At 39.9% G+C, this 16,025-nt stretch overlaps 1 protein-coding gene across 7 annotated transcripts in view; it reads left to right on the top strand.

Moving 5' to 3' along the window:
- KLF12 (KLF transcription factor 12) overlaps positions 1-16,025 on the top strand; it is a 236,561-nt gene that overhangs the window by 62,608 nt on the left and 157,928 nt on the right. For all 7 annotated transcript variants that reach the window (XM_050331363.1, XM_050331358.1, XM_050331360.1 and 4 more), the window contains exon 2: positions 781-844. In XM_050331363.1, coding sequence (XP_050187320.1) covers positions 824-844 — 21 coding nt within the window. In that variant the 5' untranslated portion in view covers positions 781-823. The remainder of the gene's footprint in view (positions 1-780; positions 845-16,025) is intronic.

The following is a 16,025-nucleotide window of genomic DNA, read 5'->3' as shown; positions in this document are numbered from 1 at the left end:
AAACTTGTCTGGGCAACCTGTCCAGTGCCTCGCCACCGTCTGAGTAAAGAATTTCTTCCTAACATCTAATCTAAATCTATCCTTGTGTAATTTGAAACCTTGTCCTATGCTATATGCACTAGTGAAAAGTTCCTCTCCAGCTTTCTTGTACCCCTTGTTAGGTACTGGAAGGCTGCTATGAAGTCTCTCCAGAGCCTTCTCTTCTCCAGGTTGAACAACCCCAACTCTCTCAGCCTGTCTTCATAGGAGAGATGCTCCAGCACTCTGCTTTTGTGGCCCTCATAACTAAACTAATCATGTATCTATATGAAACCTTGAAAGAAATACATAATCAAATTTTGTAATGATCTTGGACTTCGTGTTATTGGTCAGATCTTGCATAGTATTTCTGTGAAATACAGTTTGAAACACTAGCAGTGTTTGCACTCAGTAACTGCTGGAGAGTTTATCTTTACAAATGCAGGGTACTGATATATAATGGGCAGTTGGGATTTAGCATGCTCAAGTAGCAGCGCGGAATTTAAAGACACTGGGAACTTTGACTAAAATCATGAGCTAAGAGGAAACATAAGGCTTTCTCCAGTATACTTTTCTTTGGTCATATTTATCCAGTTTTGTTTAAAGTGCTTATAAATTTACTGTCCTTCTGACCTCTGTTTTACTATGGAACAGATGTCTGTGGTTAGATTTTTTTTTATTTACATATACAATAATGTTTGAGAAATTAATGAACTTCTAAGAAAATACATCAGTTAAATTATTTAATATTTTCTGTTTTAGGATTGAAGTGGATCTTGGGACAAATGGATGACTGAATATTCATATGAAGAGGAAAGCCATAAAAGTTGGTTGACATTTTTATAGCCATATGCGTTACACGTATTAATGCTATCATCAAATTTTTATATTGTGTTATAAAAAATAGATTAAAAAAATAGTCTGAGCTTCATATGCTGTATTGTCTTTCAGGTGGGGGAATACTATAGCTTAACAGCTGGAGCTTTAAGGCAGTGTTTTCTGTCAATACCTGAATGTTCAGAGGAAAACCTGGTAGTGAGTTAAGGAAATAGGTAGTTCCTTTGAAACCAGGTGTTTCAGTGGGCTGATACATAGTGATATTCATTATTCTTATGTGCCGGGATGAAGGGAGAAGGAGAGAGGTGTTGTCTTCCATTAGAGCTACTGACTATGAAGCTTAATATGTTGTGGAGTGGCACTCAGTTGCCACATTGACAGATACTCTTTAAGAAGCCAAACAAGACATGATCTCTTTGAAAGAATCTTGGTGCTTTGTTTTCTTGTGATAGAGAGCAGGCTTTTTTACAGCATGCATTTTCTGCACTAGTTAAAAAGGAAGAAGCTGTTAGTGGACCTCCATGCTTTACTGACTTTCGGCTTTGAAGTTGATAAATATGCTAAGCCTTGACATCTGCCAATTTGAATTGTTGGTGACTGTGAAGGATAGACTTTGGCTGGGATGCTACATTAACCAATTCCTGCCAAGGCTGTTTAAACACAGCTGATGCTGCCTGTGGGTTTGCACCAGAGCAAATGAGTTGTAATGACAAATGCAGGGTATGGTACAGAGGAATGCAGGGCATGGTCCAGCAGGATGCTGCATGGCAGCTCGGTTAAAGAAGGCCTTATGGAAACTCTACTAGTCAAGGAGGGATATGTTGTTGTGACAAACCTATTTCCTAGAGAGCTTCTATCAACCCCTGGATCCCAGTCAGGGGTAGAAGCAATCAGAAAACCAGCAAAAGCTCCAGATTTTTTTTTTCTTCTTTTTTTTCAAAAACAGAGGATTAGTTCAGTACAAGAAATTTAAGTCTGTAGTTCTGTTAACTTAGTGAAGTAGTTCAGGAGGACAGATTCTTGTTTATCTCAGTGATAATTTGGTTTTATCAGTCTTTTAGTGGTTCAGAAGTTTTACAGTTTATGAACATCTGACTTGGATACAGAAGAGTTTAAATCCTTCTTTGGTAAACTTCTTTAGTGTTCACAACAGGTAGTAGACATGCTGATTCCAGTGACCTCCAAATTCACAAGCAGCATGAGAGTTGAGGGAGTCATCTGTGTCCTTGAATCCAGTCTCCTAAAATAACAGCCAGTGAAACAATCTTTAATTCAGAAGCATCCATGTAACATCTGCTTTATATACTGCAGGTCACAGAAAACACCTCTAGCTTCCCAGAGTCAAATTTAAACTCTAATAGAGACAAAGTGGTGTTAGTAGTAGCTGTGCAGTAATGTACACAATTTTTTCCATAGGGTCAGGGGTCCATATGGTCACATATGAGCCAGCAGTTGTTGCCTGCTAAAGTCAGCGCACAAAATCTTGAGGAATTTCTCTTTGGTTAGATTGCTGACGTGTCAGCGGCTGCTGTCCATGCTCACATCTAATAGCTTGAGATGGGCTGGCATTGTGATAGAGCAAGATGTCTTGTCTATGAATAGCAGAGTGAAAAACTGATACCATCCAAACCTTACATCTAGAACTGCAGTCATAAAATCCTGTATGTACAAACTCGGGGAGGCACTTCGCTGGCAGAAGGTGCGAGAGGATGAAAAATACCAAACTAATTATCTGTAAGCTATCTCTGGACATCATTATGTTACAGTGGACAACTCATCGCTGTCCAGAAGACAGCACAAAGCACAGTACTACCATAGCGTGGTAATGTTTTGCATTGAATTGAGAAGAAACTGGGCCAGACTACATCTTAGATATTTGATTTGGGAAGTGACACCAGGGCAGAAAAAGTTAAGGATTTGTCAGAGTCTTGAGAGGGGCTGTTGTACCCAGAGTCTGTGCAGAGGAGGAAGGGCTTCCAGATAAGGCAAAAGTAAAAAGCTCTTGTACTCATGATGATGACCTTTTGGCAAATTCCTTGGGAAAGAGTGTAATTGCATGAGAGATGTATCACTGTTAGCTCTGTATCTCTGTTCTGCTCTCTGCTTTTACTTTTCTGGTTCAACACAGAGTGGTAGCATAAGGAAGGAGGAATGGGAGAACAGAGTGACCTCTTTCTTGTCAAGCCATAGTTCCACTCTCTCATGCCCTTCTGATGACATCCCACAATAATCATGGGGAAGCTGCTCAAAATACGTGCAGATAAGGAAAGGGGTACTGAGTTATGTCTTTACATTTTTTCTGTTTGGCAGTCTTTGCAGATGCAGGGCTCTGAATACAGCTGTTAATCTTTTATATCAGGAAAGTACCATAATTAAATCATATCACCAAATGAGAAGAAAAATGTGGTTTTGTGGAGGCATTCAAAGTCTGAGGCTATAAATTCCTCTTCTGGGAAGAGTGGTTACAGAAAGCTTAAGCAATAGAGGTGGAGAGGGCTTCTCTGTGGTCACTGTTAAGATCAGTTGATAAAGTTCTTGCTCCAATAGGAAAGAGGTTGGATTTTGGCCAGCATCCTGCCTCGGTCTTTCACTTTATTGCTGCTTTACTAACCAAGTTTTGAAAGCTTTCCATTGCTAACATGAATATGTTGATGTGTCATTGGGAGTGTAAACAACTTGATTTGCATTGTCTGTATGTTATAGTGGTATAATTTAGGTGTCCTTGGTCTGCCTTGGACCCTATCCTAATACAGGTAAATGTGGTGTTGTATAAATATGACTTCTGAGAATATATGGAAATAATGGAGGAAATATGAACATAATTTTTTCTGTCTCATAAAATAGATGAAAAATGAGAAATATGCAAAAATAAACCTGAAAGCGTACATGTGTACTGAATGCACACAGCTTACGATGCTTCTGCATATTCCATAATACTGTTAATTACATCCAGAGTTTCATTTCTCTGTTGAATCTGGTATTTAAAGTCTGGTCTTCAGGCTTGAGTTGGGTGTACGGAGACAGACATACCAGGAGTACTCGTCCTGGGTAGGAGCTGGTAAGGAAGTGGGTAGCTGACAGAGAACTGTAGCCCAAAGGTTCTGGGCAAAATCAAGATCAAGGCTTCAATCCAGAACCAAGTAAACAGGACTGAAAGGAGGTTGGAGAGCAAAATTGAAAGGGGAAAAAGGGTTGTTCAGAGTGGAAAAGCAGATCTGGTTGGTACTTAACAGGTGGCCTTGGGTTCAGTCACACCACTCACGCTGTGGTTTCATGAATAGCTTCCAGAAATAACACTGGGAAGTTCATTTGATCAGACTCAATGATGTTCTAAGTTACTGAATGCTGAAAAAATTGTAAAAACCACTGAATTCAGTGGTGGTAGGAGGTGAGGGCTAATTTTCTACCTGATAAGCCTGAGAAGTATTGCTGTGTCACAAATGTTGCAACCTGTGTGTCATTTCTTACAAAAAACCCCAAAAAACCACAACCAACCAAGAGCAAACTTTAGCTCAGCTGTTTACAAAGGAGTGTTTCTTGATCTCTCCAGAGCTCACCCCATCTCAGCAGTCTCCCAACCTCTGATGTGCCCTTGCTTCACTTTCTCTCGCCATGCTCCACTGCAGGCTGGGCAAGCCCCTGCGTCCTCTGATGAGAGGAAGAGCTACCCTGGTTTTCTGTGGGGTTCAGATTCATTGGACTTTCAACCTTTTTCATGATTTTAAAATCTGGTTATTATAAAAATGACTCTTTTTAAATGTATTTGAAAGTGTTTCGAGGAAGTTTTATATCTTTATTTGCATAAGCAGAATATTGGTAACAGTATGGTTATATATGTGGTTTTTCTTCTAAGTTTCTCCCTCTGTATTACAAACAAATGCAGTTTTTCTAGAAAAAAAGTGGCTGCTCTTACGTGGTCTTTCATGTCTAGCATTATTCAGTGGACTCTTGGAATATAATTATGACTGGAAGCATCAACATGATGAAATATAATCATCACAAGGGAATTATTTTGCACAGGCCATCAATCTGTTTTTCTGTCATGTGCTTTTCAGTTTAGATTACTCTCAGGCAAAAAGGCTGTAGTTTGATGTTTTTTCTCAATTGATTATGATTATAAATTTGCTGGATAAAACAGTGTAACAAATGACCACTTAAAATGACTGGCTCCATTCAGCAAGGCAGGGGGGGACTGTGAAGTTCGTTTGGTTTCATCTCTTATCTAGCATTTGTCAAGATGGGTCCCTTAATAATCAATTGGTGGTTGATTTTTAATGAATTTACATTTCACAATGTAAATAGATAGCAGGCAGTTTGTTGTATGAAGCTTAGTCATATTCATAGGACAGGTCTGCTTTTACTTGCTGCCACTGAAAAATGTAGAAGTTACACTGAAACTGTAGAGTGGGAGGAAAGCTTTTCCTCAAACCTTGTATTAAGGAAAGGAGAAACAGCAGAGGTTTTCTTTCTTCTTCTGTTCCTTACATCAGCTGCCACATACTGTGCTGTCACTTGCTCCCATTGGGAGCAAGTCTTTTACTGTTGGGTGCTGGAGGGGTGTGCACTGTTAGCCCCCAGGTTGGGTCTCTGTGAGCTCAGCCCTGCTGGGAGTGGGGTGGGGTGAATTTGGAACTGATCCCCATGGCTGAAAAATTGCTGGGGTCATTTCTAATACTGATGTTTTCCAAAGCGAAAAAGGCATTTAAGATGCCTGCAACAAAACACTTCAGCTTGATATGATTGAATATAAGCTTGTTCCTGTTCCCTTTGCCTTTGTAAAGTTATGGAATGATTTCTGGAAAGACCTTAGTGTTCCTTTTAGACTTTCCTTATGAACAGCAGTATAAAATTTGTTCTACACAACTTCTTTCTTCATTTCTACTAGACAGATGCTTTCATAACCTAATGGTTTCTTGTTTAGGGGGTCCTGGGTCTTGGCTCCATTCCAATAGTTTCCTAACTGTTTTGGTGACACACACACATGGAGTTAGGAGTAAATTGTATTTAGTAGTTGGCTTGTGATCTGACTGAGTTTAAATCAAATTGGGTTATGATTTTGAGGGTTTTAATGTTTTGTTCCAGCTGTGTGGGTCGGGGGAAAACATCTATGGAGAATCCTAGCCATTGCTTGTAAGTTTCATATGTAAAAAAATACATATATTTTAGAAGTATTATTTTACTAGCTGAAGATACCTGTGGTCTTTCTGCACTTTCACACTTCAGAAGGGCATAGTAGGCACGTGGGTTAGACTTCACCTGTCAAAGCCTGGTTTTCTGCAAAGCCCTCAAGCTTTGTTTTAAAATCAATAGTTACAGATATCTTATTATATAATAAATAAAGTTGTATTCTCAAGAGCAAAGCTGCCCAAGAGCCTTTGTTCATAATTGGAAGAAACTTCTCTGGCTCATCACTGGGTGTGCAGGGTTTGCATCCCAGTGTCTGATCAGACCTCTACTCTGCTTGGAGCTCCTGTGGAATGTTTCAGGTGCACTGATTTTTGAATTAAAATCTTATTTATTAAACGTTTTTTTGAAATAGGAAGAATGAAGAATTGAATAAAAGAGGATGGCAGCAACCTTCATGTGAGGTGATGTGTGGGGGAGTAAGGCAGCCCACATTGTAGTGCAGTTCACAGGAGAGTAGTTAGTCAAGAATTGACAAAATGTGATGAAAATGTGGAATATTTAAAATGTTCTTCTCACAGTTGAAGTCGTTAAAGTTACTAAATGTCATTGTAAAGCTAAGGTGGATCTTGCTGGTGTTGCCTGGATCACTTCTCCCCAGAGAGATAGGTGGTGATGTTGGTCTGTGGGTTGTAAATTGTGGATGTAGGTGAAAGCTGTGTTTAAGAGCTTGCCCTACTGACATAACTCAGTGCTGTAGATTACCTGTTAAACTACTTTTGACAGTTAATAGATATTCCTTTATGGTTGTGTTTAGTAAACATGTTAACATCTATAATTTATATTAATGCTGTTATTTGTAAGGCCTGGTGTATAGTAACTTCATTTGATTAAAGTCATTTGGAGCTTAAATGCTGTAATTGTTGCTTTATTTTTTAAAGTTTGAATATTTTTTGGTGGGGTTGAGAGTTTTCTGTTTGTGTGTTTTTTAATTCATATTGGGAGTGAAAAAAACCCCAAAAGCTTCGTCTGGAAGATAGTAGCAAAAACTAGCCCCTGAGCATAAAAGAACAAATTGCTTTATAGTGCGGACATAGATGCCCTTGGTTCCTGTTTCTCATGTTGGAAATGTGGTGTGTGTCTGTTTTCCACTGCTGGGAGGGAGGGATGTGTTAAAAGCAGAGTTCCTGCATCTTGGATGCAGCAGAAATAGATGCCACTGCCTCTCATCTCCAAAGTTTGTGTGCTAGGCTATATGAAATAAAATGATGGAAACAGCCCAAAGATCTAGTTGAGAAATTTTGATGTGATCATTTTCTTGGTTCTGGCTACACTGGGAAGCAAGATGAGCATGTTACTGGTTTAGCTTAGATCAGGAAATGCTTCCATGAATGTCCTGGCCCAGCACTCTTCATTTCACCACATGGCATGGCCCAGGGCTGCACAAGCTGGGTGACTTCTGGAAGAAAGATGATTTGGTGTTTCCAAACCACCGTTTCAAAACAGTTCTTTCAATTCCTCTTTCAGCCTTGATACCTCTTCTGGGGACTAGTCATAAGTGAGGGGATGTAGTGCACAGAGAACTAGATCTCAAAAGCCTCGATTTGTCCCCTTCAATTCCAGTCATTTTGCTGAAGGCTCCTGTCTTCCATTAGACAGCAGACAGCAGTAGGAATCTCCAGAGGGCAGTTCTTCCCATGGGATTTCTGTGTCCTCCCTGAAAGAAAAGACCTCTCCTTTGTCTGTAAGCTGTACTGGTGCAGACGCTGTCAGTACACCAGACCCCGCTCTGCTGGACTCATTCTCAGCCCTTGGGTTTCTGAAGCACCCCTGGGCATTCCTGCTCTTGCAGCCTGACTTCTGTGCTGCAGCATGTTCTCTTGGGAATGAAAGCACAGTCACCAGGCTCATTTCACCTTTTATTCCTGAAGCACTTAGAGAACAATTACACTAATTCTAGTAATGACTAAGTTTATACTAGTCCAGAGAGGGAAGCACAAGGCATTTAATTTCAAAGCTGTTTGACAAGACCATTTTGATGTGCATATTTTCAGAAGTATGACACAAGTTTTCAAAGTACCTAAGGGGAAGACAAATGTTTAAATTCATACTCTCAAGTTTTTGGTTTCCAAGAAATGGAGTAATCTTCAGATCCATCAAATAAAACAAGTTTACAACAGAGATATACAGAACTCGCTACTTCTGCTTGTTTCATAATGACCTGTTTCTGGTCATTAGTTAAAAGGATGTAGGTGTTTGCATGCAGAAAAAGGATACTTCTGCTGTGGGAGGTATTAATTCTCAGTATCACAGCATCTGCATTTCAGAGTTAATCTTTACTTTGCAATGAGAAGTGGAAAACCTGTAGTTTTTGATCTGCACAATGGTGCTGATTAAGATGCATTGAAACTGAAATACTACATATGTGGGTTTTTTTTCCTTTTCCTACATATCTGACAATAAGAAGTTAGTGCTAGAAACAAATGCATTTGGATGTTAGTATTTTTGACATTCTATGGAGAGAATAATGTCAAACAATGGCAATTTGTCACTTCTCATATGAAGGCTTAGAAGAATGTGTTAGAATTCAGTACCTAGCATGTAAGGAGAAGATGGTTATTTTAATACTGATATCCACTGCTAACAGACTTGTATAATGATTCCACTGGATACGATATTTCATATATCCAAGGACATGTGTCTCAAAGAGAAAATAAGCTTCTGGTATTAATCTAAATCTCGACCTGCTCTTACACTTCCCACGTGGTGCTTCATGTGTGCTCCTGGTGATTCATTAAGTCTTTCTTGTGCAGAGGTTTGGTGATGAGTCAGGAAAGGGCAAGTTTTCTGCTTTGAGGCTGTCACCTTCTTTTGAACTTTGCTATTTAGTGAAAGTTTTTTGCTGTTCAGTTTGATAGCAGTCGGCTGCAACTGTGATTGCAGTCAGCTGTGATAGATTCGTGGGCATAGCTCAAGTGAAAACAAAAGCCTAATTTTTAAGTAATATAGAAGTGTTTCAGTATTTGTATCAGGGGAAAAAAATAAAATAAAAACCCAAACAAAATACAAAACAAAAACCAAAAACAAACAAACAAAAAACACACAAAAAACCCCCCCAAAAACCCACATCAACCACCAAAACCTGAACACATCATAAAAGATGTCCTAGAAATAGTAAGTTTCCAAATATTATTTTTCCTTGGCTTTATTGTTATTCTCTCTCTCTTTTTTTCTTTTTTTTTTTTTTTTTCCTTAAGAGAAGATGGTACAGTGCTCAAAACCCAAACATTTGTAGTTCAGGCTTCGTTTCATTTAAAATTATATGAGCTTGGGCTTTGGTGATTCTGGGATGACAGTGCAAATCTCTCTTGCATATTAAGAAGTAAGGAGTTTCTGTTGGTCTTAGGAAGATGAACTTAGATGTGTAGGTTGTCTTAAGTGCAGTGGAACTGAGATGATGTTTGCTGAACTACTCTTTGGAGATTTACATAATGAATGAGATACAGGAGCTCCAGGCAGCACGACAGTGGAGTTTATTTTATCTCAGGATGTAAAACAAGTGAATTGTCTTAATAATCTCTGCAGAAAGCAAGAATAATCTTTTTTTATATGCAGAAATAGAGCCAGAGAGTTTGTAATATCCTGGCTATTCATGTACAAGGAGCCAAACCTTTCTTTAGAATAATATGAATCCATTTAGCCATCCTGTTGTCTTATTGAAGACTTTTAAAGCTCTTCAGGAAGGGCAAGCAACATACATCTCTGAAATGTCTTCTCTGTGGTTAAAATATAGTATGGGATGATAATTCATGGCTTAATACAACATTCTCATAACAGGCTGGGTAATTATTCTAATTGCTGTGTATTTAAATAAATGGAAAGCATTTATAAACCAAGCTTACCTACTGTGTAGTTCTATAGTGGTAATGATAATAATATCAAAAGTTTTAGAACCTTCCTAATTTCAAGGTGGGTATATGTTGGAACGAAGCTTTAATATTAAAATGTTTCAGGATTTAATTTAATCAAACCAGTTGACCCACTTTGGTTGGTGTGGAAGTTCTTTTGTTTCTCTACTTTAACTGATAATATCTTCTCAGCATGGAAAATGGACAAAGAAACACTGGAAAAGTAGAATAGTTAAGTGTAGATGGTAATAACACCCAGCCCCTATTGTGTGCTTTTCAGCCATGTATTTGGCTTCAAGCAAGAGTTTGACTATTACATTACTCTGAATATAAATGTGCCATTGCTCTTTGATCTGCAGCAAAAGTTTGTAATGATCAAGGCTACTTACCACTTTGGCCTGAAGGAAGAGATTCAGTTTTAGGCATAGCTGGTTTCCAGAAGAGTTAATGATGTCCTTAGTTTCTGGTTTCTGTGAGCTGTATGCAGCTTAAGAATCCTTTTGTGTTAACCTGATGTCAATTGCTACGTCTTTTATAAGAGCCTGGGCAAGTAATTCATACAGTGTTGCACAGAAAAAAAGGCATTGATTTACCTAATATGTAACCAGGTTATTGGAAAACAAAGCATAATTTCATGAATTTCATGAGTTTCTGCTCTTGTTAATGATAAAACTTGTGATTTTAGCTGTGATTGACAATACCTAGTCAATCTACTAGATACGGTATGCTCTGCTCTTATTTCCAGGATGCAGGCTGGGATAGTTCTGACAGATTTACTCTGGCTACTGGATAGCGTTTATTGTTTATCAGTTGAAGAAGGAAGTTAGTTTTTTCTTTTTACCAGTTTCTTTTTTTTTTGCCTGGGTTTCTAGTACACATGTTATTTCTGTCCGGTCATAAGTCTTTATCAGTAAGAGTTGCTGCAGTATGCAAGGGAGGGCACCAAAATGATAAGCTGTTGGTGTATATTTGCTGGGGTCTGTCCACATTGTAGCCTGGTGGAATCAGAGACTGAGGGATCTTTTATAAAGACAGAGTTGTTTGCATCAAAAAGTGTTTTAAAACACTGAAATTCTTCCACCCCGGTGGCTCTGAACTCTCCCACGTGGGGATCTTTAGAGTAAATAAATAAAAGATCACACCAGGCAAATGTGATTTAAAGTGTGTGTAACTGTTCCCCAAACAGCAGTAAAATCCTAAATATGATATGAGCAAGGCAATCAAGGGGAAAAGTTCATTTCAACCTCCAGACTTTCCAACGTACTGTGTAGCTCTGTAGCGCAAAACCTTATGACACAGAAGAGGATTCTGTGAGAGACATGGTATCTGAAGAAGCCTCACCTGGTTTTAGGACAGCTTCCTCTTGCCGTGCTTCTCCACAGCTTCCCTTGCTTTGGGATGCTTGTACATTTATGTAGAAGTCTCTCATTTCTAATTCAAACATAAGTGACTTATCAGTATTTGCCTACACAGAATCAGAATCATAGAATGGTATGGGTTGGAAGGGATCTTAAAGATCAAACGCCCCTGCCATAGGCAGGGACACCTTTCACTAGACCAGGGTGCTCAGAGTCCCATCCAGCCTGGCCTTGAACATGTCCAGGGATGGAGCATCCACAAGTTTGCCAGACAACCTGTACCAGTGCCTCACTACCTCCACAATAAGGAATTTTTTTAATAGCTAATCTAAATCTACTCTCAGTTTGAAACCATTCCCTCTTGTCCTATCACTGCATGCGCTTGTAAGAGGTCCCTCTCCCATCTTTCTTGTAGGTTCCCCTCAGGTACTGGAAGGCTGCAGTTAGGTCATCCTGAAGCTCTCTCTTCTGTAGGCTGAATAATCCCAATTCTCTCAGCCTTTACGCATAGGAGAAGTGTTCCATCCCTCTAGTCATCTTGATGGCCCTCCTCTGGACTCACTCTAACAGATCAAAGTCCTTTCTGTGCTGGGGACCCCAGAGCTGGATGCAGTGCTCCAGGTGGAGTTTTATGAGAGCAGAGTAGAGGGGTAGAATCACTTCCCTTGTCCTGTCTCAGCAGAGCTGCTCTCAATCTGTTCATCCCCCAGCCTGTATTGATACTGACTTACCTAGCAGCAGCACCTTGCATTTAGTCTTGTTCAACCTTATGAAATTCCCGTAGACCCACTTCTTGAACCTGTCCCTCTTGATGGCATCCCTTCCTTCAGGTGTGTCAACTGTGCCACACAGCTTGGTGTCATCTACAAATTTGCTGAGAGTGCACTTGATCTCTCCATCTCTGTTATGAATAAAAATACTAAGTAACACTGGTTCCACTGCAGATCTCTTGAGGGACACCACTTGTCACTGATGTGCATTGGAACTCTGAGCCATTGACCACTGGATGAGACTGTCCAACCAATTCCTTATCTACCTAACACTCCCTCCAATAAAAGAGAAGGATGTTGTGGGGCACTATGTCAAAGGCTTTACAGAAGTCCAGATAAATGACACCTGTAGCTCTTTCTTCATCCACTGATGGAGTTACTCCATCACAGAAGCTCCAAAGCAATTACAAGAACAAACCCACAAAAACCTCCAAACAACAAAAGAAAAGTACAAAATCACAGCTGAATGTTTCGGAGACTATTCTAAACTTAAAAATAAATGATGGTAGACTTCCACAATTTTCACTTAAGAGTGGGTCATTTACTATTCCTGGTATCAAACAAGTGATAGAATTACCAAGCTTTTTTCTGTAATACTTGAAATTATGAATTTATTAATGTCTTCAGACAATATAAAGTATACCTCCACATACATAAGGCATACACGTGTACACAAACAGTGGATGGAAGCTCTGTCTTGATTGTGTTGAACCAGGGGGTGGATGTCGTAAGAAACAGCACCAACAATGACATAGCTTTGGTTCTTTTCATTACAAAACATAAGCTGCGTGCCTGACACAGATTCTTCAAGTTTAAGTCCCATGAGGAATGATTTTTACAAAAAAATATATTTTCCTGAAAAAATTCTGAGAGTTCTTTCCTCTACTTGTGAACTGGTGACTTGGCATGAGCTTTCAACGTGGAAAGCATTCTTGTGACTGCATTCTACATTGACTGAGGGAGTCATTCACTAGATTTGTGTCCAACATCATTCAGTGTCTAATAAACACTGCTCCTGAAACCACCATGGCTGTGATTTTAGTGGTCAGAATATTTTAGTAATGTTTATTGAATTTCAGCATCCTGAATAATGATGGAGGCAGTTTATCATATTATTAATGTTAGTGGTCCAGATATCTTTGGAGAGATGCAGTACACATAACACTGTATGTCTGTACAGAGGTTGTTGCTTAAAAATATGAGCAGCTTAACCCATCCAGTTCTTGTGGTGCAAAGTAAATCTAATAAAAGCATTTTAGTCTATGTGAGACATAGCTAATGTGGACAGGAAATCGTTTTGATCATTTTACACAGTGTAACTATGCCACGTGTTTGGAATAAATACGTGATTTATACAGGCACAATTGCTTTTTATGTCCTAATGAGAAACGTTAAATATATTAGTATGACTTGGGGCTTGACACATGCTCTAAAGACTATGTATGATGCCAAACAACCAATTACCTCAGTGCATTATTTCTTGAAAGCCTTGACATGAGTAGGGTCACCATGCATTTTTTAAAGGGAGCGCAGTGCTAAGTTATAAAAAGGATGCTACAAATCACAATACTTTGTTAGATCTTCCTGCTGCGCAGTGTATAATCAGGTGCTCGGACTTAAAGAACACTAATGAGGATTTAAAGACCCAGCGGGGAACATTAAGCAGTCACACATGATTCTATCAAATGCTTTTGCAAAGGGCACCTCTGATGCAAGGTGGAGTTCAAAAGCAGGTAGGAACGTGTAGTTTTATTGTATAGCTTGGTGTAATACTTTGGTGTATTTCAGTGAGAACAGCAGTAACTTGCAGTGTGCTGGGGCTTTGCCAGGTGCTGTTGTTTGACCGTGATTTTTACCAGTCATGAAACCAGCCAGGAACAGCAATGCACGTGGGCAGGCTGTATTGCTGCGTTTTCAGTGACAGAGTAGTGACTGAGGGGAACAAAGGAAGAGGGCTCTTGAAGTTATTATTTGAAGTCCATGCTAAGCTGTAGATGCTGTGTGCCGACCATCTCATTTACCTCTGGAACAAATGTCAGGGAGTGAAATCCTGCAGAACATAGTGGCCTACCTAGCTTTTTGGCAGTGATCTGTACCAGGTACTTAGCAGAAGAATGTCAGTTCATTCTGGAATGCTGTGTTTTAGAGCTGGTTTAACTTTCATGGTTTTGGCATGTATTATACTTTAAGAAAAGACATAAACGTGAATGTGACTGTTTTCTGTTAGAGCAAATGATCATCTACTTTATCTACTTCCTCTATCAATAGTCAATAATGCATGCTTAGGGAAAGGATGTAGCAAGGCTGTTGTGTGAGTGATAGTATTGTCCCAGTACATCTTCCAAGTTTGCAAAAAATCTAGGGCACAGATATTTCCATAGTCAGAGATTGTGTCTGTATTTTTGTTGCTTGATTTATAGCTCTTCGTTAACAAATCTGTAGGAAAGTTCAGTTGTTTTTGGATGAATTTCCAGCTCATCAGACAAGCAGACGTGTCACGAGACCAGCTTCTCTCTATGGTGACGTCATGGCTTCCAGTGCAAAACCCATGGATCCCAGTTAGCAGGAGGAGGAAGCAGAGACATGCTACAAAGGACGAACACAGAAATACCGCTCAGGCTCAAAGGAATGGTGTCTGGAAAGCCAAAGCGCAGCTAGGATTCAGACTTGCAGGGAATATCAAAGACAACAGGGGCGTCTACCACTACATTAGTAAAAGGCTGGGCAAGGAAAATACGGGTCAGTGGCTAAGTTATTGACGATGAACACTGACAAGGCCAAGGTACTTTCCTTCTCTGTATGAGCCTTCACCTGCATGGCCTTCTTGCAGACCTCTATGCTTACCAACAGGGTTCAAGAAGCAGAACCACCAGTCATGAATGAGTGATTATCTGAGAGGACTCAACCCACACAAGCCCATGGGAACCACCTGGCTGCATTCATGGCTACTGAGAGAGCTGGCTGATGTCCTTGTAGCACCCTTCTCTACCGTGCTTGAAGGGTGCTGGAGACCGTGGGAGATCCCTGATGATGAGGTGAAAGCAAATGGTGCACTTCTCTTCAGATAAATCCAGAAGGGCTATCTGAGGCCCTACAGACCAGTCCATGTTAAAATAAATCATGGAGTGAGTTATCTGGCAACAGACTTCTGGGCACCATGAAGGAGAGAAGGTGTCTGGGAACAGTGAATATGAAATTACCTAGGATAAAACTTGCCCGACCCACCTGATTGCCATCTGCAGTGCAAAGTGACTGTAGTAGTGCTTGAGGGTAGAGAACTGAACACTATTCACCTCAGCTTCTGCAAGGCTTTCATTAGCATCTCGAACAATGTTCTTGTGTCTGAGTTACAGTTATTACAGGCTGGGTGGATGCACAGTCAGATGGGCAAAAACTGACAGGATGAGTGGGCTTCTAGGGGTGTTGCACAGTTCATAGCTCTGCGTGGTGGGAGAATAAAAGACAGTGCATTGAAAGCAAGAGGTTCAGGCTGGGTGTGAGAAGAACCCTTTTTTCCCCCCGGTGGGGGCTGTTGCCTGATTCAGCAGGTTGCACCATCTTCATTCTTTGAGGTGGTTAAGACCTGACCTGACTGGACATAACCCTGGGCAACCTGCTCTGATCTCATGACTTGCACCTGCTTTGAGTGGGAGGTTGGACTGGAGACCTCCTGAGATACCTTCCCGCCTAAATTATCCTGGAATCCTAAAAAAACCCAAAACAGATTTACTTTAGCATTCATTGTTCCCCCAGTTTTTCTATGATCTTTCATGCTGTAGAATGATGTGTTATAAATTCATTATTCGTTATCATGTCCTTTGTCTAGACACACACACACTAAAGTATTCTTTTTTATAACCTTAAATTTAATATGTCTGCCTAATTTGATTGACTGAATATAGCAAATTTGATATCTCTGCATTTTAAAGAATCCATCAAACCATCTGTTAATGTAGTACTGTATGTACTACTCATATATCTCTTTCTGCTGTTTTTCTATGGTGTTTATG

This window comes from Myiozetetes cayanensis, unplaced genomic scaffold (assembly GCF_022539395.1).
Source record: "Myiozetetes cayanensis isolate MyiCay16 unplaced genomic scaffold, myiCay2020 scf5-8, whole genome shotgun sequence".
NCBI classification, from domain to species: domain Eukaryota; kingdom Metazoa; phylum Chordata; class Aves; order Passeriformes; family Tyrannidae; genus Myiozetetes; species Myiozetetes cayanensis.
Note: the sequence above shows the minus strand (reverse complement) of the source record. Positions and strands in the feature narration are given on the sequence as shown.